This window comes from Dama dama, chromosome 30, assembly GCF_033118175.1.
Source record: "Dama dama isolate Ldn47 chromosome 30, ASM3311817v1, whole genome shotgun sequence".
In the NCBI taxonomy this organism is placed as follows: domain Eukaryota; kingdom Metazoa; phylum Chordata; class Mammalia; order Artiodactyla; family Cervidae; genus Dama; species Dama dama.
This window is the reverse complement of record NC_083710.1, coordinates 69,448,479-69,472,114: the sequence shown is the minus strand read 5'-3', so window position 1 is coordinate 69,472,114 and position 23,636 is coordinate 69,448,479. Positions and strand designations below refer to the sequence as shown.

Sequence of the window (23,636 nt, the reverse complement as noted above, 5' to 3'; positions counted from 1 at the left end):
CAAAGATGTCCAATTGTTGCCCACATCTTCCGTGGCTCCAGAGGAGTTCTCACACTTGTGGTACCCACACAAACAGCAGACATGCCAATTAAAAATGAGTTTATGAGAGCCCATCATTGTTAGACACATAGAGAAGGCACTCCAAGGGAAGAAGGTTAGGGCAAGGACACACAAAGAGGGGTAAAGGGAGGCTGAAAACAGAAAGAAAAAGCTCAAACACACCAACGGAATCAATGAATATAGGTTCACCATCTTCCTCTTCTGAGGGGTATTCTAGAACAATACTGATACAGTTGCAACGATCTGTTTGAGGCTCAAATGATCTGGACAGGATTTGGCTGGCTGTTTGATTTTCCCAGGATGTCATGACCTGATATCTGATCCTACAGGGCATAACCAAGATGCACCTCACATCAAGGAGACACACCATGAAAGTTCAAAAACATTACAGAAGATTCCACTGGTGGGGTCTTAGATGTTTCAGCAATGTGAAATTGCTATCAAGATTTCCTTAATGGCTTCAACTTTTGACTTGTTGCAGAATGATCACAATTTCTTCATGAATGGGCTCTAGTCTATAGACCATGCTTTGTTTAGCCTGTTCTAGAAAGTGCAGGAACAAAAGAGTTAACGTTTCTAACCAAAAAAAAACAAAACAAAACAAAACAAAAAAAAACACTCCAGGCAAGATGCAGTTGCTAAAGTTGGTAGAATCCTAACAGCCAAATCAAAGGTCTATTTTCTCTGCCCGTCCCACTTGACTATCTGCAACATCTGATGCTGCAGATTGCCCTATTTCTTGAGCTCTTCTTTTCCTTTACTTTCAAAACAATATGCTTCTGGTTGTTTGCCTTCTTTTTTTTGTACCCTCTCTAAGTATTTATACCCCCTGATGTTTCATCTGATCCTGTTAGCTTTTTTCTCCAGCTAAATGTTACCATCCCTTGCTAACAAACATGTCTATGTTGTGTGCTGAGTCGCTCAGGTGTGTCCGACTCTTTGGACCACATGGACTGAAGTGCACCAGGGAGATTCTCTAGGCAAGAATACTGGAATAGCTTGCCATGCCCTCCCCCAGGGGATCTTCCCAATCCAGGGATCGAACCCAGGTCTCCCACACTGCAGACGGATTCTTTACCATCTGAGCCACTAGGGAAGCCCAAGAATACTGAAGTGGGTAGCCTATCCCTTCTCCAGGGGAAGCTTCCCGACCCTGCAGATTCTTTACTAGCTGACTATGTTGGTGATTCTCAAACCAGTCAGCAGGCAGACAAGTGTTACTCAGCGAGAACAAAGAGTGTGCCAGGAAATGTGCTTGATGCTGGGAAAATAATCTGAGAAGACACCCCATTTTATACCCTGCTGATTTGTTCCTTTGTTTCTCCAGATGCATGCTCCACTCTGCTCCACCTGCTTGGAATCAGGTCTCAGTGTTCACCTGGGCAGTTACAACAGTTTCCATTACTGCACCCACCATCAGTTTTCCCCACTCCAGTTTATCATATCCATGAAACAGAGATTTTCACCTCCTTCCTAGGAAAGAGCTAAAAATCTGACCACATACTTGTCTTTTGAAAAATCTTAGCTCTCACTTCTTGCCAATGCAAGGTCCTTCAAATTCCCTTGCTGGAAATATAAAATCCAAATAATGCAATCCAGACCTCCTGGCCACATCTCAATAAAATCAGGCCTGCCACAATTCATGCCTTTAACCTGCTGGGTCCTTGGCAAGGAAGCCCTAGATCTTTTCCTCCTCTGTAAGACCCTATTCATCCTGGAAGTCTAAGTTTGACTATAACCCACTCTAAGGTGCCTCTTCCCATTTCTTAAGGCAAAGAGAAGCATACGTTTCTCTTAATTTACATAGATTCTTCCCACATCCCTATCTTCATCTTGATCCTTTGTTCCACACTTAAACTTTTACACTTTGATCCTTTTGGATACACTGTGATTTTGTCAGGGTAAAAGCTGTTCATCATTATTTCCTTTTTCTTACAGAACAATGTCCAGTGAAGAGCAGGTGCTCAGCATATTTGTCTCTCAAAAGTAATGGAATGCTTTTAAGCAAAGTTAGACAAACATCATGATATCATTTATATATGGACTCTAAAAATGATAACAATGAACTTATTTACAAAACATAAATGGACTCACAGTCATAGAAAACAAAGTTATAGTTACCAAAGGTGATAGTGATGGGGTGGTAAATTAGGAGTTTGGGATTAACACATACACACTATTATATATAAAATAGATAAACAGCAAGGAACTACTGTATAGCACAGGCAACTATATTTAGTATCTTGTAATAACCTATAAAGGAAAAGAGTTTGAAAAAAGAATATATGCATATGTATGAATAACTGAATCTCTTTTCTGTACACTTGAAATTAACACAGCAGCAAATTAACTATATTTCAATAAAAAAAGACAAGAGAAAGGTTACTTTTTAATTATGTAAGCAAAACAGACAAGCACAACAATGTTAGTGAAAGAGGCAGTCTTTACTCAAGGGTTCCATCTGAGCTTCCAGTCTTATTTCTGCCTATTCCCTGCTATGCACTTCATGCCTCAGGAATACCCAGGAGTGCTGGCAGCTCCCTGCAGTCATCTGTGGTTTCATGTGGTGTTTCTGCTGAGTTTTTGCCTCTGCCTAAAACACCCTGCCTCCCCTACGCTTGCTGCCCTCATCATCTGTCTCAATGTCCACACATCCTTCCACATGTCATTCAGGCCTCTCTACAGTCCTGAAAGTTCCTCACACCCCAAGGTTAAGCTAGATGCCTTTCCCCTCTGTTCCCAAAACAGTTCTTGCAAAATTGACATTATTAGATTATCAATATTATTAGATTATAATATCAAAATCATTAGATTTTGACATTATTTGTTTCTCTCTCCCAATCAGTATTTGTAAGTACTTTAATTTGCATAGTCTTTATATCTTAAGAACTTGCCCACAGTACCTGATGCATAAAACACACTGAACTAATGCTTATTGATGAGGCCTGAGCTACATTGCCACAATGGCTCCACTTTTACAAGACTCTAATAGAATCAAATGAATGTTGAGTTATTACAACCACCCATCTTGGACTACAGGAGAGAGAAAGATCACACCTGTTAGATATTGTCAGAACTGTGGTTGCCAAGCTTTTTCTAGCGAAATTGAATTGGCACAGAGTTAAAGAACCCCTTACCTTCTCCTTTCTCCTATGAATACAACTTCAAAACTGGATTTGATGGGGAGAAAAGTGCCCATTTTATTGGAATTCCAAAAGATAACATAATTTTAAAATAAAATAGCCTAAAAGCATCTGGTGTTTCCCTTGTAGCTCAGAAAGTAAAGAATTTGACTGTAACGCAGGAGACCCAGGTTTGATCTCTGGATCAAGAAGATCCCCTGGAGAAGGAAATGGAAACCAGCTCTTGAATTCTTGCCTGAAGAATTCCATGGTCATAGGAGCCAGGCAGGCCATAGCCCATGGGGTCGCAAAGAGTTGGACACGACTCAGCGACTAACACTTCACTTAACAAAACATATGTTATTATAGACACAAGCTACCAAAGACCATAAAGAAAGGATACATAAAAAGCTCTTAATGCATTGGAAATAAATGGCTTCATTCTCCTCAATTTTCACTCTCTTAACCATTTCCCAAACTTACACACCTAAGGGAGGCATTTTGCAAGATAATTTAAAATAAGAAATATTTTCATTGTTTTAATCAAAATTACCAAATAGTTTTTATAAAAATGGGACCTTGTCTCTTCCCTGGAGTCCTCTGTGGAACACCACACATGCTCTTCTTCAGGGGAGAAACTCTTGTTCCTCTGATCCCTGGACTGGCTCACACCCTTACAATTTCCAGTGCTTATCAAAGCACCTGGCTCATGGCAAAATCCATACATCTTCAATGAAGTATATTAATAAGCTATTTTTGCTGTTTTGGCCACTAGTACTAATGTTATTTTGTTACTATTTTTTAATTATGAAATTATTGATTGACGGCAAAGCACTTTCTAAATATAATGTAATGCCCACACCATCATCATAAAACAACAAGCATATATTATTCAAGCTGACTTAAAAGTTGTAAACATAGAAATATTATTGACAGCTTCAAAAGGTTTACCTATTCTTCCTAATATTGTATATTATTGATTATATTATTGTTCTATGTTAGACAATCATCAATTACAGAAGAGAATATACAGACCACAAAAGAACTAAAAAACCTTTCATTCACCTAAAGCCTCTTTGTGGTCCTTTTCATTTCTGGATGACTGAAAACATTAACTCCAATCAAAAGATGACCACAGAAGGAGCGAAACAGGTCATTTGGGTGACAGGTACAACAGGTGGTCTTAGTTTGTGCCTTAAATTCTATCTCAGAAGCAAAAGCTAGATAGAATATCATTTCCCTTTTAGACTAACTATATCTATGGCATATTCTTCAGAATGGTTTTCAATTATTATCAAAGAATGTGTTGAATGGATATATTTCATATCCTTCAGTGCATCAAATTTGACGATCATTTTTTTTTTCAGCCTTGTAATGTACCAACCACAGTTTTTGAAAATGGACTCTCTGTTTATAGCTTTCTAGGCACACATTGTTAATGGAAGCTTGTTTACTCAGCTGGATGGGTCCATTAAGAGGCTCCCCATGCAAAGATACTATTATGGATAGCAGACATAGGCAGGTGTCTGTTGATAATAATATTCTGGTCTTACTAAAGCCAGACTTTCTTTTCAAAGTCCCAACCCACAAGGAATAAAAAAAATTAAATAGAAAAACAGATGCATAATAGATCTAGATAGAGAGAGATAAGTGACAGTATTTGGCCACAGTTCAAGTTCTACAGATTCCAATATCATTATCTACCTAATTTGTCTGGAATGAATCAATGGAATGACTTTCATAGTTAAAGTGCTTGCTACTGACACAATTTATAGCTTTTCCTCATAGACGTCACATTTATTAAAGCAAAAAGATATGAAAGTCATGTCTTCTTTGTTTAAATGGCTTCAAGATGGACTAGTGAAGACACTACAGTCACTTGCCTTCATGATGAAAAATAGAAGCTCAGTCTAAGCAAATAATTGTTACTATCTCTAGGCAGCCCTCTTTCTGTTCTTCCCATGTCTGATTAGCTTCAGAGTCATGATGGCATCCAAATTTCCATTAATGAATGGGTGTATATAAGGAAGAAGAGTGGTGCTTTAAAAAAGGGATCATGCTAAAAAAAAATAGTAAGGATCCTCTCTCTCAAGACTATTATCAAAATTTGCTTTTATGTTCATTTTAGAGCTTTGTCTCCATGCTTACTTGATATCATTTAGCACAATGTGGAACATGGAAAGTGAATGGTCAAATCTACAAACACCAGTAAGTTTGATAAACCATGGAAGGCAGCTCAGGCACTTGAGCATATCTACAGAGATGGAAAGAATCACAGATGAACAATGATAAGTCTCATCCCACTTTAATCTCTTTCATTGAAAAATCTTAAACCTGCATGCAGACACACAGAGCACAGAGATTAAGAAACAGTATGTTATCAGTAAGTATGGAACCCCCTGATTATCTCTATTTTATAAGCCATCGAAACCTAATCCCCAGATGTTATTATATGATGCTTGTGTTTATCACTTGAAAGTTTTCTTCTTTCTTTTTTTCCCTTGCCAAACAGAAAAATTTTCCAGTCAAAACAATTAATTAGAAGCTATTAATGATGCCTTCCTAGATTTAAGAAGCCAGTGTAAGAGAAGAGACTTCTCTAGTGGCTCAATAGGTAAAGAATCTGCCTGCAATGAAAGGGACACAGGAGATGTGGGTTCGATCCCTGGGTTGGGAAGATCCCCTAGAGGAGGAAATGGCAACATACTTCCTAAGAGGAGGAAATGGCAACCCATTCCAGTATTCTCACCTGAAAAACCCCAAGGACAGAGGAACCTGGCAAGCCACAGTACACATGGTCACACAGAGCTGGACACAACTGAGCAACTAATAAGCACATGTGATCTCATATATAGTTTAATTCTTAAATTATGTATTGCTTTGTACTTTTTAAAAAATTTATATAAATGGTATATGACTTGACAGACATGAGTTCGAGTAAGCTCTGGGAGTTGGTGATGGACAGGGAAGCTTGGCGTGCTACAGTCCACGGGGTCACAAGAGTTGGACACGGCTAGCAACTGAACTGAACTGAAATGGTATATATTCTTTGGTGATTTTATTTATTTATTTTTTTTTTCTCAAAAATATTTTTGCAACTGATTCATCCACACACATGGCTGTAGTTCACTTATTTTCAATGCTCCATAGGATTTCAGAAGAGATCATCATTTATGCAGATGGTACATTTGCGATATTTTCACTTTATATGTTATTATAAACAATGTTGCTGGGATTCCTACACATAGATTTGTATACAGGTCAAACAGTGTGTCCAGAGGTGAGAACTGCAGTGTTAAGATATGCATGTATTTGATAGCACATGCCTGCATGCTCAGTTGCTTCAGCAGTGTCTGTCTCTTTGCAACGCCGCAGAATGCAGCCCACCAGGCTCCCCTGTCCATGGAATTCTCCAGGCAAGAATATTGGAGTGAGTTTCCATGCCCTCCTCCAGGGTATCTTCCCAACCCAGGGATCAAACCTATGTCTCCTGAGTCTCCTGCATTGCAGGCGGATTCTTTACCACTGAGCCAGCAGGGAAGCCCCATTCAATAGCACAGGTATTTTCAAACAGTTATTTAAAATTAACTTGTCCCATACAAAGCCTAGAAAACGACTTGTGAGATGTGAGATGGCAAGAGTAAATTCTAAAAATAGTTATGTTGATATCATCAAATTAGTTCTCTATTTTTCTGGTAAGGAAATTCCCCAAATGTTGTGTCAAAACATTTGTGTCAAACTGCTGTGTTTTGCCAAAGAGATAAATTTCCCAGTCAAAACAATTAATTAGAAGCTATTAATGATGCCTTCCAAGATTTAAGAAGCCACTGTAAGAGAAGAGGGAAACTGAAGGATAAAAAATATCTCCTAAGCCAAGGTGCAGGAGATAAGTTATTATAGTTTGTGAATCTCTATTTTGGATTTTTGCCTTGAATTCCTTAACTCTTCTACAATCATTTCACAAATTCCAAATCATTCAAGTAACAGACCACAAGGAAACTTCTGATTTATGAGGGGCTAACCTTCAAACACAATTCTTACTTCTCCTCTTAATATAGTCAGTCTTGTAATATTTTATTCTTATCACAAAGAATAGTTTGGGTGCTGTAAGTCATCGGCACCCAAATGGTACTGGTAGTTCTGCATCTGATTTAATCAGCTACAGACCATCTGGTCATCATTAGTTAAGAAAGTTCACTGGTAAAATACTTAAGTCCCTAAGTCATAAATTATTTGAGAAAAAAAAAATTCTCAGCTTCTAAACCAAGGCTATATATTCCCATCCGTCTCTCTCTCTTTCCATCCATCCATCTCTCTCTCTTTCCATCCATCCATCCATTACTAGAAGGCAGTAACCAGATGTCAGTATGGGATTTATGATTTGAATAGCTCAGGGCTAAGGATACTCAGGTCAAACTAGATAATATCTGCATAAAATAGTAAACATTCATGGTCACATGACCACAAACAACATTGCAAGCCCACAGCAGCTATTCTGCAAATGAATGTTGGTCATGAAAAAAATCAAGGGGAGAAAGATCTCAGTGTTGCAGAGTGCATCTCACTTTATGTCTAGAAAACAAAACTGAAGGTCATACTCTGCTGATGGCTGGTCCATGATATCAGTCTTTACCAGGAAGGTTGACACATTAGCTTTTGGTAGACAAAGATTTCAAGACTGGGACAGTCAGGGAAAGGCAACGGGAGGCGCCACTTCCTGACTGTCCTTAATGTCATCCTCTGAGAAACAGGAAAGAGAGGCATCAGCCAACTCTCTGTGGCTTTTTAGATGGACTGATAGAAAATATTCTCTTACCTCACTGAGACTTCCCCAGAGTAAATATATGTATCTAATCATTATTCACACGCAGGCAGACTCTATATATACAATCAGGACTGTCACAGGTATCAATCCACACTTTTAATTTCTTACCTCATGTGTCTCAAAAGCTGGCAATTTCATTCTGCAATAAAAGCAAGGGCTTCAATTTGAAGCCACCGTGACTAACATTTCTTAACAACAAAATCTATCCCTCAAGAATATATGGAATATATATTTATTGCTTACATCGATCTGTATGTCACAGACTTACCCAGGTGATCATGTTCCCTCTTATTACTCCACCTGGCCAATTCCTTATTAATCCACTTTTGGGGTTCTATTTCCTTTGGTATTTAGAATGTTGATTTTCAACAAAAAAAATTATTTTTAACATCAAAGTTACAGGCCCTTTGTATTATTAAATCCCTTGTGATTATCTTCCTCAGAGCATTCTTCCAAATAATCTTTCCATGTGCTCAAGTAACCTTTTTAAGAATCTCTCATTTAAAAATGGACTGCTATTAATTTTACAAATAGAGCTATAGAGAAACATTATTAAGGGTATATACATCTTTCTACCAAGATGTAAATACTGAGGAGATCAAAGTGGAGAAAAAAGAAACATGGCAGGAGAGTACCAATAGTTATAAAAAATATGTGGCTATTTGGCACAACTCTGCAATAAGAAAGTAATATTTAGCAATAATCTTTGTACAAACATGACCTTCTTTGGGTGACATAATACCAGACTCCTGTTATCTATTGTTTTAACTTTACCTCTTAAAGTAATCATCTTCCAGTTTATTTGTTGGACAGCCCTCATAAATGGGCAAGCCTATCTCATAAGAGCAGTTGAATGTCAATGAAGAATTTAAACAAAGCCATATATCCTTTACACAGGAAACAGTCAATGTTTGAAAACAGCAGTGGAAAAAGACCCCATCCATTAAAGGTTTAGAGACATCCTCAAGGAAAGACACATATATGTATTAGTGATTTATCTTTCTCATAAGCCCAATGCAATACACAGCATTGAATTACAAAGATAATGGATAACAGAAAGAATTCTCCACCAGAGTCTACACTTTGTATTCATTAGTCCTCCCTAATCCAGTTCTACAGGTGTCAGCTAAAGGCTCTTCTTTTACTATTAAGGAATTTGCCACATTGACAAGGGTGATAAAGAAGAAGAAAGGCCAGGTGCTGGTGTTTTGAGCAACAACTTGTCTCCACTTGCAGTCACCATGAAGACTGTCATCTTGTGCCTTCCCAGAGGATTATAACCTCTGGATAGACTGCTTCATGAGTATTTATCATCCTTAAAACTGATCAGAAATGCCAAGTGGTCATGGTTACAAGACACCTGTTTTCATGTCTTCCCTGATAAAAGCTTCCCTGCTGAATTGCTGATAAATATTGACATTATGTTTCAAACCACATGGAATGGCTTGAAATCCTGGCTCCTCTCACACAAAGAATTAAGCTTTGACATTTAGCTAATTTAGCAAGACCACTGTACGTGAGAACTTTTACTTGAATTTTAAAGAAAAAAAAAAACAAAACACTGGTTAAAAAAAAAACAACAGAGAAAATGGGAAAGGCCAATTAGAAAGACAGCAGAATTTCAATTACCTTGGACACTCGATTTGCAACTTCTCTGCCCACGGTCAGTCCTTGGACAAATGTCCGCGCAGCAATGAAGGCGCGGGTGATCTGAATTTTCAGCTTCCGGGGAACATCTCCAAACGGTTTCAGCTGGTCTGTGTATTTGCTCACGCACTCCAGGTAGTCCTCACTGAAATGATACTGGGGGTTGATCAGCTGAAACATCCGCTCCAGGAGCCGAGCCCAGAAGTCATTGAGCATTTCCTCTAGATTCACATTGCCCCCTGTGTAGTATCTCTTAAGCTCCGTAAAGAGGTCCTGGAACACTTCCGAATTCTGCATGTACAGCATTCCATAGGTCCGTACAAACATATCATTTAATGACTTTTCTGCATTCTCCAGGAGCTCTCGGAAAAACTCTGCAAATTAAAACAAGAAAGCAGTCATAAATTAGAAAGATCTACGAAGTCCAAAACATCCACTTATCCCCAAAACAACTGTTTCTAATGGTTGTTTTCACAGAAAAAAAAAATGTCTCCTGTGATTAACGTATCAATCAACTGATGAAAATATTTTAAGTGAGATTTGACTTATATCTAAGATCTTCTCTCAAAGAAAACAGAAGAGCATGTGATTTATGTTGGAAAGAACATCCATTAACATTAGGAATTTACCATTTAATACTCTTCCAAAGAAGTTCAATTATTTTTCCATTTGTTGTAAATTTTAGAAAACTCTATTAACTTGAATCAGAACATGTGGCTAAGTATTGTCATTAATACAATAAATGCATAACTGATAAAAACATTTGCTCCAGTCTATTTAAAAATCTGTTCTAACCACTACATGCAATTAATTTGCTTTTATTTGGAAAAGTTTATAAATGAGATATTCAAAGTAATGAAATATTTGGACCTTTTGGAGTTGTTATATATAGCAATCAATTATCAGTGTTTAGAGACTCATAGTGTAATTAAATTCACTTAATACCAAAGCTATAATAAACAGAATTTAGGCTGCCATAACGAATCAGAAAGTTATGGAGTACCATGTATTATTATGATAAACTATCACTATATAGAACTTGAACAAAATACAGGTATTTGGGATTTCTGGTTAAGAGGTTCTAAATGAAAAAGAAGTCAGGCAGGTTGATTCCTCCAGTTCCATTCTTCTTTCTCAAGATTACTTTGGCTATTCAAGGTTTTTTGTATTTCCATACAAATTGTGAAATTATTTGTTCTAGTTCTGTGAAAAATACCGTTGGTAGCTTAATAGGGATTGCATTGAATCTATAGATTGCTTTGGGTAGTGTAGCCATTTACAAAGCCATAGTCATCAAGACAGTATGGTACTGGCACAAAGACAGAAATATAGATCAATGGAACAAAATAGAAAGCCCAGAGATAAATCCACGAACCTATGGACACCTTATCTTCGACAAAGGAGGCAAAGATATACAATGGAAAAAGACAACCTCTTTAACAAGTGGTGCTGGGAAAACTGGTCAACCACTTGTAAAAGAATGAAACTAGAACACCTTCTAACACCATACACAAAAATAAACTCAAAATGGATTAAAGATCTAAATGTAAGACCAGAAACAATAAAACTCCTAGAGGAGAACATAGGCAAAACACTCTCTGACATAAATCACAGCAGGATCCTCTATGACCCACCTCCCAGAATATTGGAAATAAAAGCAAAAATAAACAAATGGGACCTAATGAAACTTAAAAGCTTTTGCACTACAAAGGAAACTATAAGTAAGGTGAAAAGACAGCCCTCAGAATGGGAGAAAATAATAGCAAATGAAGCAACTGACAAAGAATTAATCTCAAAAATATATAAGCAACTCCTGCAGCTCAATTCCAGAAAAATAAATGACCCAATCAAAAAATGGGCCAAAGAACTAAACATATATTTCTCCAAAGAAGACATACAGATGGCTAACCACATGAAAAGATGCTCCACATCACTCATTATCAGAGAAATGCAAATCAAAACCACAATGAGGTACCATTACACGCCAGTCAGGATGGCTGCTATCCAAAAGTCTACAAGCAATAAATGCTGGAGAGGGTGTGGAGAAAAGGGAACCCTCTTACACTGTTGGTAGAAATGCAAACTAGTACAGATGCTATGGAGAACAGTGTGGAGATTTCTTTAAAAACTGGAAATAGAACTGCCATATGACCCAGCAATCCCACTTCTGGGCATACACACTGAGGAAACCAGATCTGAAAGAGACACGTGCACCCCAATGTTCATCGCAGCACTGTTTATAATAGCCAGGACATGAAAGCAACCTAGATGCCCATCAGTAGATGAATGGATAAGGAAGCTGTGGTACATATACACCATGGAATATTACTCAGCCATTAAAAAGAATTCATTTGAATCAGTTCTAATGAGATGGATGAAACTGGAGCCCATTATACAGAGTGAAGTAAGCCAGAAAGATAAAGAACATTACAGCATACTAACACATATATATGGAATTCAGAAAGATGGTAATGATGACCCTATATGCAAAACAGAAAAAGAGACACAGATGTACAGAACAGACTTTTGGACTCTGTGGGAGAAGGCGAGGGTGGGATGTTTCGAGAGAACAGCATCAAAACATGTATATTATCTATGGTGAAACAGATCACCAGCCCAGGTTGGATGCATGAGACAAGTGCTCAGGGCTGGTGCACTGGGAAGACCCAGAGGGATGGGATGGGGAGGGAGGTGGGAGGGGGGATCGGGATGGGGAATACATGTAGATCCATGGCTGATTCATGTCAATGTATGACAAAACCCACTACAATATTGTAAAGTAATTAGCCTCCAACTAATAAAAATAAATGGAAAAAAAAGAATAAATGGGTAAATTCTGTTAATTAAAAAATAAATAAATAAATGAAAAAGAGTCTACCAAGAACGACCTCTGTCATCCTGAAACAGCACTTGAATATTTTTGGGAATAGTTACAGTATGTAAGAAATGGGATGGAGAAAACAATGTCCCTGCTAGACTCATTGGCCCTCATATTGGTCTCCCTCATATATATGGAATCTAGAAAAAAATGGTGCTGAACTTATTTGCAGGGCAGGAATAGAGACACAGACACAGAGAATGGTCACATGGCCATGGAAAGGGGCAGGAACAGGAAGGTGAGATGAATTTTTAGCATAGGACTGACATACATACACCACCACGTGTAAAGTGGGAAGCTAGTGGGAAGCCGCTGTTACAGCGCAGGGAACTCAGCTCCGTGCTCTGTGATAACTTGGCGGGTGGGGGTGGGTGGGGAGGCTGGAGAGAGGCTCAAGAGGGAGGTGATACGTGTGTGCATGTGGCTGATTCACACTGCAGTACAGCAGAAACTAACACAATATTGTAAAGCAGTTATACTCCCCAAAAAAAGGAATACAGAGGGAAAAAAAAGAGTTTATGTATGTACAAAGCTTATACATTTGCACTAGAGCAAGCTCAAGTGTTATCCCATTTGGAGAATGTAACTAAGGGTGGGAAAAGGCTAAGGAAAGATTATGCCTCTGAGTCTATGAATCCAATTCCCAACAACAGAGTAATTCCACTTTACCTCCCATTGTTCTCTCTTATTCCTGAAAGCTATGGCCCCTCTCAGCTAATGCAGGGAAATATCATGTCCTGGATACCTCAAGGAATTCCAATAGGAACAAAACAAAAGTCTCTTCTTTTTATCCGGAGGCTTGGGGGGATTTTTTCCTGAGCTGCAGAAGGAAACATCAATGACTTTCTCCATGGAGTCCATGGGAGCTACACCTAATTTCTTCTTTATCAGAAGAAGCACTTGACTTAGCTACATTCAACCATTGTCTTGATAAAATTGTGTCTATAATGGTGATTATTTTGTATTTGTTTTCAAATATAACCGATATGCTTAAAAAGGACACTGTTCAATGTTTATCCTCTTACTATAAAGAATACACTTTTTCTTCTTAAATACAGAAATTCTATTGCTATACTCTCAGCAAAAATTGAGGGATTATCTGAAATTCATGGCTTGTCTGCCTTAAGGCACCAAATAGTTCTTATTTTAATTTTTATCAAATGTTAAAATCAGGCTACATAGTATTAAACCTCTCTAACCTTCAAGGATTCATTGAGGAAAATCAGATGGGGGAAAAAAGTTCAAAACTGTCAAAGGATTCTTTGGTCAAAATATTTATATGTGCTACGCACGCATGTCTGCTAAGTTGCTTCGGTCATGTCTGCCTGTGCTACCCTATTGACTGTAGACTGCCAGGCTCCTCCTTCCATAGGATTCTCCAGGCAGTAAAACTGGAGTGGGCTGATTCATGTCAATGTATGACAAAAACCACTACAATATTGTAAAGTAATTAACCTCCAACTAATAAAAATAAATGAAAAAAAAAAAAACAAAAAACAAACTAGAGTGGGTTGCTATGCCTTTCTCCAGGGGATCTTCCCAACCCAGGGATTGAACTCAGGTCTCTCTCATTGCAGGCGGATTCTCTACCATCTGAGCCACCAGGAAAGCCCTATTTATATGTGCTCTATGTCTATGTTATTTATGATTTTATGAAATCAGAAACATTTCATAAGTTTTTCAGAAATTTACTAGTCACTTAGATTGCCCTAAAAATGGAAACTATATTAAATTATACCAAAGTATTACCATAATAAAACCTCTCAGTCTTGAAACCAAAGATGAAAATAGTTTGGCCTTATTCATATAGGAGCAGGTAAAAGGTGTTACAGATTGTGAAAGAAACTATGAAAGAATGGAAAAATCACTGAATTGAAAAATACTAATATAATGAGATTGGAAAGTGGATTCTCATCACGAGTTTAGGATAGTCTATTCATTTATCTTCTTTTTGAGGTCAATTATTTTGTTGGACTCAGAAATTAAAGCTTAATTTATTGAATACAGAGTACTGCCTTCAGCAATGAATTGTCAGTAATCAATAGTGTGGTCTGGATTTGCAAGAGCTGAAAAAAAAGGAGGGGGTGTGCTGTTATCTTCTGGTTCTCGTTGCTCTCCAAAGACTTGAGGTATAAATTCTTTACTGTAGGAATGACAATTTTGTTTTTTTCTTTATTTTAAAATTAATTTTTTAAAAATTGGAGGATAATTGCTTTTCAATGTTGTGTTGGTTTCTGCCTGTATTTCTTTTATTGAATGTAACATTCCTAGTGTTTCCTCTCCTGAAAAGGGGAAAATATTAGTCTCTGACTATTTTGCAGCAAAATGGTTAGAATCATATTGCCCACTCACTGTGTTTTGTGGTTTGTTTCTTTATGCCAAAATTAGTAATCACAATTGTATGAATATAGAAACTCAGTTATCATACTTCCATAAATATGGTTCAAGAAACATTTTTTCAGATGGCAGGATTAAATTTGTGTGTAAGCGTGTGTCATTGACTCAGAAGTTTGCTCTTAGTTTTACTGGTCCTCAAAATTCAAGTTATTATTCCTTGTTCAAAATCATTATATGGTTTAGTGATCTCACAGTCAAAGTTAATATTTGGTACTAAAGGATGCTAATACATCAGGCAATTATGACAAATGTTGCTACCTTAAAGTACATTGATCTTAGATCTTATGAAAGATGGGGATCCGAGGTACTGAGGCAAAACTAATGTCCTCCAAAAAATAAGTATACTCATTTCGTTTTTAGCATGCTCAAAGACTTAAACTTTCACCTTTTGAAGGGTGACTCTTTGAACAAAGTATTTTATGCTTGAATGAAAACTGTCTCAGCAAACCAAACAAGATGGGGATTAGAGTTACCAGATCCATTTTGCTGAGAAAGTGTTATGCCCAAAAAGCAAAGAGAACAAAACTGAATAACCATATAAGGAAAGAAACATGACTCAGTCTAACCCTTTGCTTAATGGGTAAGGGCAAAGCTCACATTGGATACAGGTTTCAGTCAACAGAAAATTCTTATCTGCAAGAAAGAGTTTGGCAGATAAAAATATTTTTATTTATTTATTATTTTTTTCTTCCCCAATCACAAAATATACATCAAAGGTGATTGCTTAGGGCTCAGTTATGCTTCATATAAGCACAAAAGAACTTTTTCCAGCCAGCTGTAGCCTCTGGGAGGATTTTATTCATCTAGAGGGGAGATGTGGATGTGAACATCTGTTTGCTGCAGGGCAGACTGCCCCAAGTGGGAGAGTAATCTTGTGGATAAAAAACACCACTGTTCCAAAAGTGAAAAAGAAAGTCTATGCACACCACGGATGGTTTGGAGAAGCCTCTAAAGGGGCAAAAATCAACTCCTAGGAGCCAAAAGGCGCCCTAAGGATATCTGTGAAAGGCTTCCATTTATTGCCTCCAAATGAATGGATCAAAACGTCAGGTGCACACAGGACCAAGGGGTGGTGCAAGCAAGAGGAGAAAGAGAGGCAGATTGAAGGTTTTCGAGGAATTTGCAGTCTGCCCCAGACAGAATATGGTAGGCCCGTTTAAGCTGGAAGTGCCGACTAGCTAATATTACCGTAGCAGGATTGGGCATGGCGACCGGATCAAGCACTGTTCAGCATTTATCTAGAAACTGTAGTGTTTTCCTGTTCTCTTTTTACGCTCTCCAAAACACTCCTCACTGCCAGCTCATTTAAAATTAGTGCTTCATGTTGATGGTGTAAATTCACGTCTTCATAGAACCCAGTGAGTGAAAAGCTCTGGTCACGAGTCGGTGGGGACAGTATCTACACGTGATCACAGTGTCTGTCCCACCACGGGGAGGAAGTCTATTCACTTTGCTTCCCTAAATCCACATATTTGTGTTGAGTTTATTTCTCTCCTAATCTCTTCTTTCTGCCCCTCCTTCCACAAAAGCATGCTTTATCGGTTCAGTCAGCTCACAACCCAAGCTTTAGCTGAGAAAAACTCCAAGTTGCTGGCATGGAGGGTATATGATTCAGAAAGGTGATCTCAGGCAAGGGCTATGATTCAGACACAGGAAAGCTATGGTCCTGCCCTCTACCCAGGCCCTTTTCAAGGTTAAGTGAATAGAAGAGTCCTTCACCCTGCACACGCCTGTCAACTTTCAAGCATATCTTCTCCTCCCAAAGTCTCCTTGCCTACATCATCAACTGATGTGACCACCAGGGAAATGATGAGTTAAGAGGAGCATTAAAGGAGAAGGAATCCCAGTGCCATTTACTCTCTTCTCTGACAGACTCTGAGGGCTAAACGCAGGGTCCCTAAATAACCTGTCTCTCCCCACTCCCTGCAGGGTGAGACTATAAGAAGATAGATGCTGCTCAGGGAGCCCTTGCCACATGAAATGCCACCCTTGGCAGATTGCAGCTATGTGGAATGCATGACTCAGTGCTAGTCCTCTGCATCAGAGGTCTCTGCCTCAAAATTACTGACATTTTGAGCTGGACAATCTTTTTTTAAGTTAAAAAAAATTCAAAAATTTAATGAATCAAATTTATTTATTTATTTTTGCTGCACTCTGTGGCTTGTGGGATCTTAGTTCCCTGACCAGGGATTGAACCTGGGCCCTCACAGTGAAAATGCAGTGTCCTAACCACTGAACCATCAGAGAATTCCCTGAGCAGGACCATCTTCCTTGAGTGTCTGCCCCATGCGCAGTAAGACAATAGGTAGCATGCCTGGCTTCTGCCTATTAGATGCTATTGGCACAACCTCCCTCCAGCAGTGATGACAAAAACGTCTGCAGACATAACTATCCCCAGGACATGCTCAATCTCTCCAGTAAGCTATACTTTTCTGCTAAAAAATCCCAGAAGCCTAGAGACAGGCTATTGAAGCCTTCCAAGAAAAGACCAGCACATTTCTATACCTCATCAGTCTGGCAATTTATTTACAAAAAAATTTTCAGGAGCTGTGTGTGCTCACACACAGGAATGAAAGGAGCTGAAATGCACATCATATTCGCAGGTCAGCTTGTTAGTGACCAAAACTACCATCTCCATATATGGGGCCTGCCATAGTGCAGAGCCTTAAAAAGTGGTGACTAGGGAGCAAATAAATAGATGGTGAACACGAGCATCCAGTGAAATACATCCTGACTCCATCTGGATGGGGCTCCTCTTAGGAAGTGATAACATTGCAGCCCTGCCTTAGAGGGAAAGAAATCCTATGACTGAATCTTAGAGCAGACAAAACTGATGTGCCCTCTTGTCATCCTCCAGACTCATGTATTTCAGTTCAGTTCAGTTCAGTCGCTCAGTCGTGTCTGACTCTTCATGACCCCATGGACTGCAGCACACCAGGCCTCCCTGTCCATCACCAACTCCCAGAGTTTACTCAAACTCATGTCCATTGAGTCAGTGATGCCATCCAACCATCTCATCCTTTGTCGTGCCCTTCTCCTCCCACTTTCAAACTTTTCCACCATCAGTGTCTTTTCAAATGAGTCAGTTCTTCACATCAGGTGGCCAAAGTATTGGAGTCTCAGCTTCAGCATCAGTTCTTGCAATGAATATTCAGGTCTGATTTCCTTTAGGATGGACTGGTTGGATCTCCTTGCTGTCCAAGGGATGTTCAAGAGTCTTCTCCAACAGTTCAAAAGCATCAATTCTTCAGCTCTCAAGTCTTGGTGTAGTCCAACTCTCACATCCATACATGACTACTGGAAAAACCATAGCTTTGACTAGATGGACCTTTGTTGGCAAAGTAATGTCAAAGTAACTCAGTAAAATTATGAGCCATTCTGTGTAGGGCCACCTAAGATGGACAGGTCATGGTGGAGAGTTCTGACAAAATCTGGTCCACTGGATAAGGGAATGGCAAACCACTTCGGTATTCTTGCCTTGAGAACCCCATGAATAGTATGAAAAGGCATAAAGATAGGACACTGAAAGAGGAACTCCCCAGGTCAGGAGGTGCCCAATATGCTACTAGAGATTAGTGGAGAAATAACTCCAGAAAGAATGAAGAGACGGAGCCAAAGCAAAAGCAACACGCAGCTGTGGATGTGACTGGTGATGGAAGTAAAGTCTGATGCTGTAAAGAGCAATATTGCATAGGAACCTGGAATGTTAGGTCCATGAATCAAGGCAAACTGGAAGTGGTAAAACAGGAGATGGCAAGAGTGAACGTTGACATTTTAGGAGTAGAGAACTAAAATAGACTGGAATGGGTGAATTTAACCCAGATGACCATTATATCTACTACTGCAGGCAAGAATCTCTTAGAAGAAATGGAGTAGCCATCATAGTCAACAAAAGAGTCCAAAATGCAGTACTTGGATGCAATCTCAAAAATGACAGAATGATCTCTATTCGTTTCCAAGGCAAACCTTTCAATATTACAGTAATCCAAGTCTATGCCCCGACCATTAATGCTGAAGAAGCTGAAGTTGAATGGTTCTATGAAGACCTACAAGACCTTCTAGAACTAACACTCAAAAAAGAGGTCATTTTCATTATAGGGGACTGGAATGCAAAAGTAGGAAGTCAAGAAATACCTAGAGTAACAGGCAAATTTGGTTTTGGAGTACAGAATGAAGCAGGGCAAAGGCTAATAGCGTTTTGCCAAGAGAATGTACTGGTCATAGCAAACACCTTCTTCCAACAACAGAAGAAAAGACTCTACACATGGACATCACCAGATGGTCAAACTCATGTATTTATACCTATACAAACATTCAAGGGCTTCCCTGCTGGCTCAGACAGTAAAGAATCTGCCTGCAATGCAGGAGATCCAGGTTTGATCCCTGGGTTGGGAAGATACCCTGGAGAAGGGAATGGCTACACACTCCTGTCTTCTTGCATGGAGAATTCTACGGACAGAGGAGCCTAGCAGGTTACAGTCCATGGGGTTGCAAAGAGTTGGACATGACTGAGCGACTAATATTTCTACTTTTCAAAGAGTCATATCCTCCCATGCTCCAAGTTCATGCGCATCTACATGTAAAATGCCTGGGGGCCTCTGCTCAAAAGATTGGTGGTTATCAAGACAGGGCTACCAGACTCTCATTTTCTCTCTGGAGGCTCTGTCTGTCCAGGTCTTCGCTTTGCCTGATTTCATTGCTGTCTCTCCTGCTGCTGGTTCTACCGATCTCTGCCCTCACAGCCCATGATCTCACCAAGCTGCCTTTCACATTCACTCCCCTACTTCATTCAAGCAAAGCCTATCATGAGTTAACACTCAAACTGCTCTGTCTCCCAAAGTACAGTGAAGCCTTCTTTCATCTGGGGATGGAATAAATTCAGTTTGGAACTTTGTTGTTGTTTTCAATAAGCAATAAGAGGCCATGTTTTATTTCTTCATTATTCACATGAAAGAACTATGGAAGGGAAAGAGGACAACTAATTTGAATAGATACCTGATTATATTATCTTTGTAGCTTTTCTTAAACATCAGTTGAATTTTTGTGTAAGAAACAGACCCTCAGTAGGCACTTTTTAAAATTATGGGGTTGAAATTAAATACAATTATTTTGAAAATAACAACTTATTCAATGAGGAAGAAATCAGAATCTGGAGTTATTGTGAGATGAAGCTGCTGTCAGCAAAAATTAATTTGGGATTTGCTATATCTTTATCTCTTCATTCATACTTCCTCTTGTTTTGCGTGTACATGTGTATGTTTTCAGATAATGTTTATTATATTATAATAAGCATTATGATTTACTCAATCAATTCATGCCAGGAATTAATAAATGCCTGTATAATTTCAACCACCACCACATAAAATTTCAAGGGGAGCTAATAGTAGTACTTTATAAATTTCCTGTTTGAGGGATTATTATACCCAAGTAAGCATCCCCACCCCCAAAACATCTGATTTAAAATGCAGTCAACATGGCAACGGAATATCTTAATTATTTCCATTTGTACCTGATACATTTTTGGAGGAAAGTTGAGATACTTAAATGAAAATGACAATTTAATTAGAAACAATGAATGATGGTAATTTCAACATACCTAGAGATAGGACCTAGGAAGTTGCCTGATGTTTAACACAGAAGGCATTTTACACCATGTCAAACACCATGTCATGAGCTTTTCACACATTGTATGCATATCAGATATTAGTATAGCTATTTTGCAGATAAGGAAATTGAGGCCCAGAAATGTTAAGTAAGTTGCCCTAGACCACTGAACTGGCATATAACCCAGAGCTCCAAACCAGTTCTGACAAAGGTGAGTTCTAAGAAACAACTGGATAGCAGGGAAGCTTTGCTATCTGTTTAAGTCGTGTCCAACTCTAAGTCGCTAAAATCCTATGGACTGTAGCCCGCCAGGCTCCTCTGCTCATGAGATTTTTCTGGGAAAGAATACTGGAGTAGACTGTCATTTCCTCCTCCAGGGGATCTTCCTGACCCAGGGAACAAACCATGTCTCCTGCATCTCCGTCATTACCAGGCAGATTCTTTACCACTGAGCCACATCAAACAAACAAAATATAAACCAACAATGACTAAGAAATATGCAACAGAGATCTCATGTAGTTCAAAATGGCCCAAATATTTAATATTCAGCCCTTTACAGAAAAATTTTTGCCAATCCCTGGCATAAAGGGTCAAAATCCTAAGTGAAATGTTTGAAGATAAATTAATCAAACAAAACATATTATGCCTTTGAATTCTTGCAAGTAGGAAGACAATTTAATTATTAGTCTGTTATCTCTAAGTAGTAGAATAAAAGTTCCTTTCCTCCATTATTTTATCTTAAAAAATTCACTCTGACAACTCTGCAGCCCATTCATCTCTTTATATTCCCCTGCAAAGTAAGTACAATCCAAAAGTAAATTCTTAAATCACTTAAATGATTTAGAGGATTTAGGTAACTTTAGTGATCTTCAAGTAGACGCCCCTAAATTTTTCTAAGATTGTGGTTTAATGAGTCCTTGGAGATTTTCATAAGGAGGATATCTTACCATAAACCTGGAATTTAAAGTAGACAGTATAAAATGAAAAAGGAAAGGAAAAATAACCACGAGGTTAAGGTAAAAATATATATTTTTAAACTTTCTGTTCATGATAATTAATGAAAAGAGAAATTTAAACTATCTTTTAAAATCTTACAAGGCTCTACAACACAATACAATGCTCATAATACATCTAAAAGAATTATTTAAAAGAATAATAAATAGCATCAGTTGTTAAAAATATTATAATGCATAACTCAAAAGTTCCTCACTATGTCAATCCAAAGGCTATTGTCATTATATTCCTCTCATCGTGTGTTGGAAACCCTTGTAGATTATATTTAAATAAGTAGAAACAAGAATTCTGAGGAAATACACCTAATCAATAAATCGAAAACAGACCAAAAAACCAAACATACAGTAAATGTATCTTTAAACATATTACTCAGCTAAATTGAACATCACCATTCTATATTCTTCCAAGGTATCTAATCCAAGTGACTAGACTTTTTCATGAAGAAATTTTTAATAAAAAGTCCACAGTTTATAATCAAGTGTGTTTGTTTAAAAAAGAAAAGTCAACATCTTCCAAAAATCCTTTAACGCTCTACTATTAAGGGAAAGTCAGTGGAAGAAGCCCAATGCCAGAAGATTTTTCAGAATCAAATATGTATTCAGCTTCAAAAAGAAAAGTTACCTGGAAGCAGCAATCTGTAACTGGCTGATGTAGAGAGATTTGAAGCAACAAAGCAGACTATAGAAATCATTGATTTGAATTCACATTTCACAAGGTTAAACTTTATCTAGACTTAGTGATCCTTTACACATTAGCTTGATAAATGTTTTATTTCTTGGTAGGTTATTTCTCCCAAAGATCTCTTTTAAAATAAGAAAGACTGATTAGGCCACTTATGATCAGAAGGTGGTATAGATAAACCATTAATTCTGGGAGTCATGCATTTAAGTTTGTAGTCTGCTGACGGTTGCTCCCAAAAGCAAAAAACTGTTTTGAGCCTGCAGACTGTGTATGTATCTCACCCTAAGCCATGCATGTGAAATTGAAAGCTGGGATACTTTCTGAATTCACCTTCATCATCACACACCTCCTTAGCATTAGCCTACAGTGTTCTTTAGGTCTTGTCCATGGTCCTGCATTCATTTTTTTTCCCCCTCAGATACCATTAACCAGAGCATCCATTTAACTCATTAGGTACCTAAACTATAGATCTTGAAATCATTTCCAACTTTTTGTCTTCCTCAACTGAAAAAAGCAATGAAGCTTCCAAATCTGATTAGTATATTGCTCTGTCCACAAATCCAGTTCTCTGTCCAGTTCTCCCTACTCCTTCACCCAAATACTAGTTGGGCCAGAGAGTGGGAAAAAGTCTCTCCAGTACCAAATCACTGACAGTGAATTCTGGGAAGTGGGGACAAAGCTAGTCTGCAGAAGAAAAGTCAATGATAAGGACCTAGGGTTATGATGACGAGAGATTGTGTAGGTTTTTAGGACGGTGAGGAAGAGGAGTCATGTGAAATTGCCTTCATCCTCCCTTTCCCAAAGAATACAGGGCTTCTCACTCTTCACTGCCCAATAAACTCACTTAAAAAATCTTGACACCAGGCTGCATTCTAGACTAAATCATGATTCCTGGGAGTGAGATCCAGGTATTGGCATATCTTTAAGCTAAGCAGTGATCTCAAAGTACAGCCAAGACTGAAAATCACTTCAGTTCTTTTGTGTTTTCTAATACTTTCACTTTAGGTCAGTGCATGATTGGTGGTGAAATGAGCAGGGAAAGAAGGGGAAATGATGGAGGGGCAAACCATATAATGCATCATGAAATACCCTGCTTTCTCCTTCCTTTCACATTTTTTCCCTCTCTCTTTTTTCACAACAGAAAATTAGCATTCTGGTCTTGGGAAGGCAGTCTTGCATCGGTCAAAGTGTCAACAGTATGAGAAGGTCACTATCACTGTTCCTAGTGGGAAAGGCGATAGAGGGGTACTAGTCTTTTCCTTTGCCCTCCATCTCTTTTTCCTGTTCTGCCACTTAACACAAAAACTCCCCTGGTCACCCTCTGCCTTCACTGCTTACAGGACAAAGGACTTTTCCAGTGGTGAGGGAAAAAGGGGCATAGTATGGATGAGGGAGGAATAAGATCTAA

General features: G+C 38.4%; 1 protein-coding gene and 1 non-coding gene across 2 annotated transcripts in view; both read right to left on the bottom strand.

The window, feature by feature from the left end:
• Positions 1–23,636, bottom strand: part of GPC6 (glypican 6) — a 1,190,689-nt gene that overhangs the window by 585,599 nt on the left and 581,454 nt on the right. Inside the window, exon 3 of the mRNA XM_061133003.1 lies at positions 9,637–10,028. Within this exon, the coding sequence (XP_060988986.1) occupies positions 9,637–10,028 (392 nt within the window). The remainder of the gene's footprint in view (positions 1–9,636; positions 10,029–23,636) is intronic.
• On the bottom strand, positions 17,105–17,176 carry TRNAE-UUC (transfer RNA glutamic acid (anticodon UUC)). Its single transcript has one exon. It is a non-coding gene; the product is annotated as a tRNA-Glu (tRNA).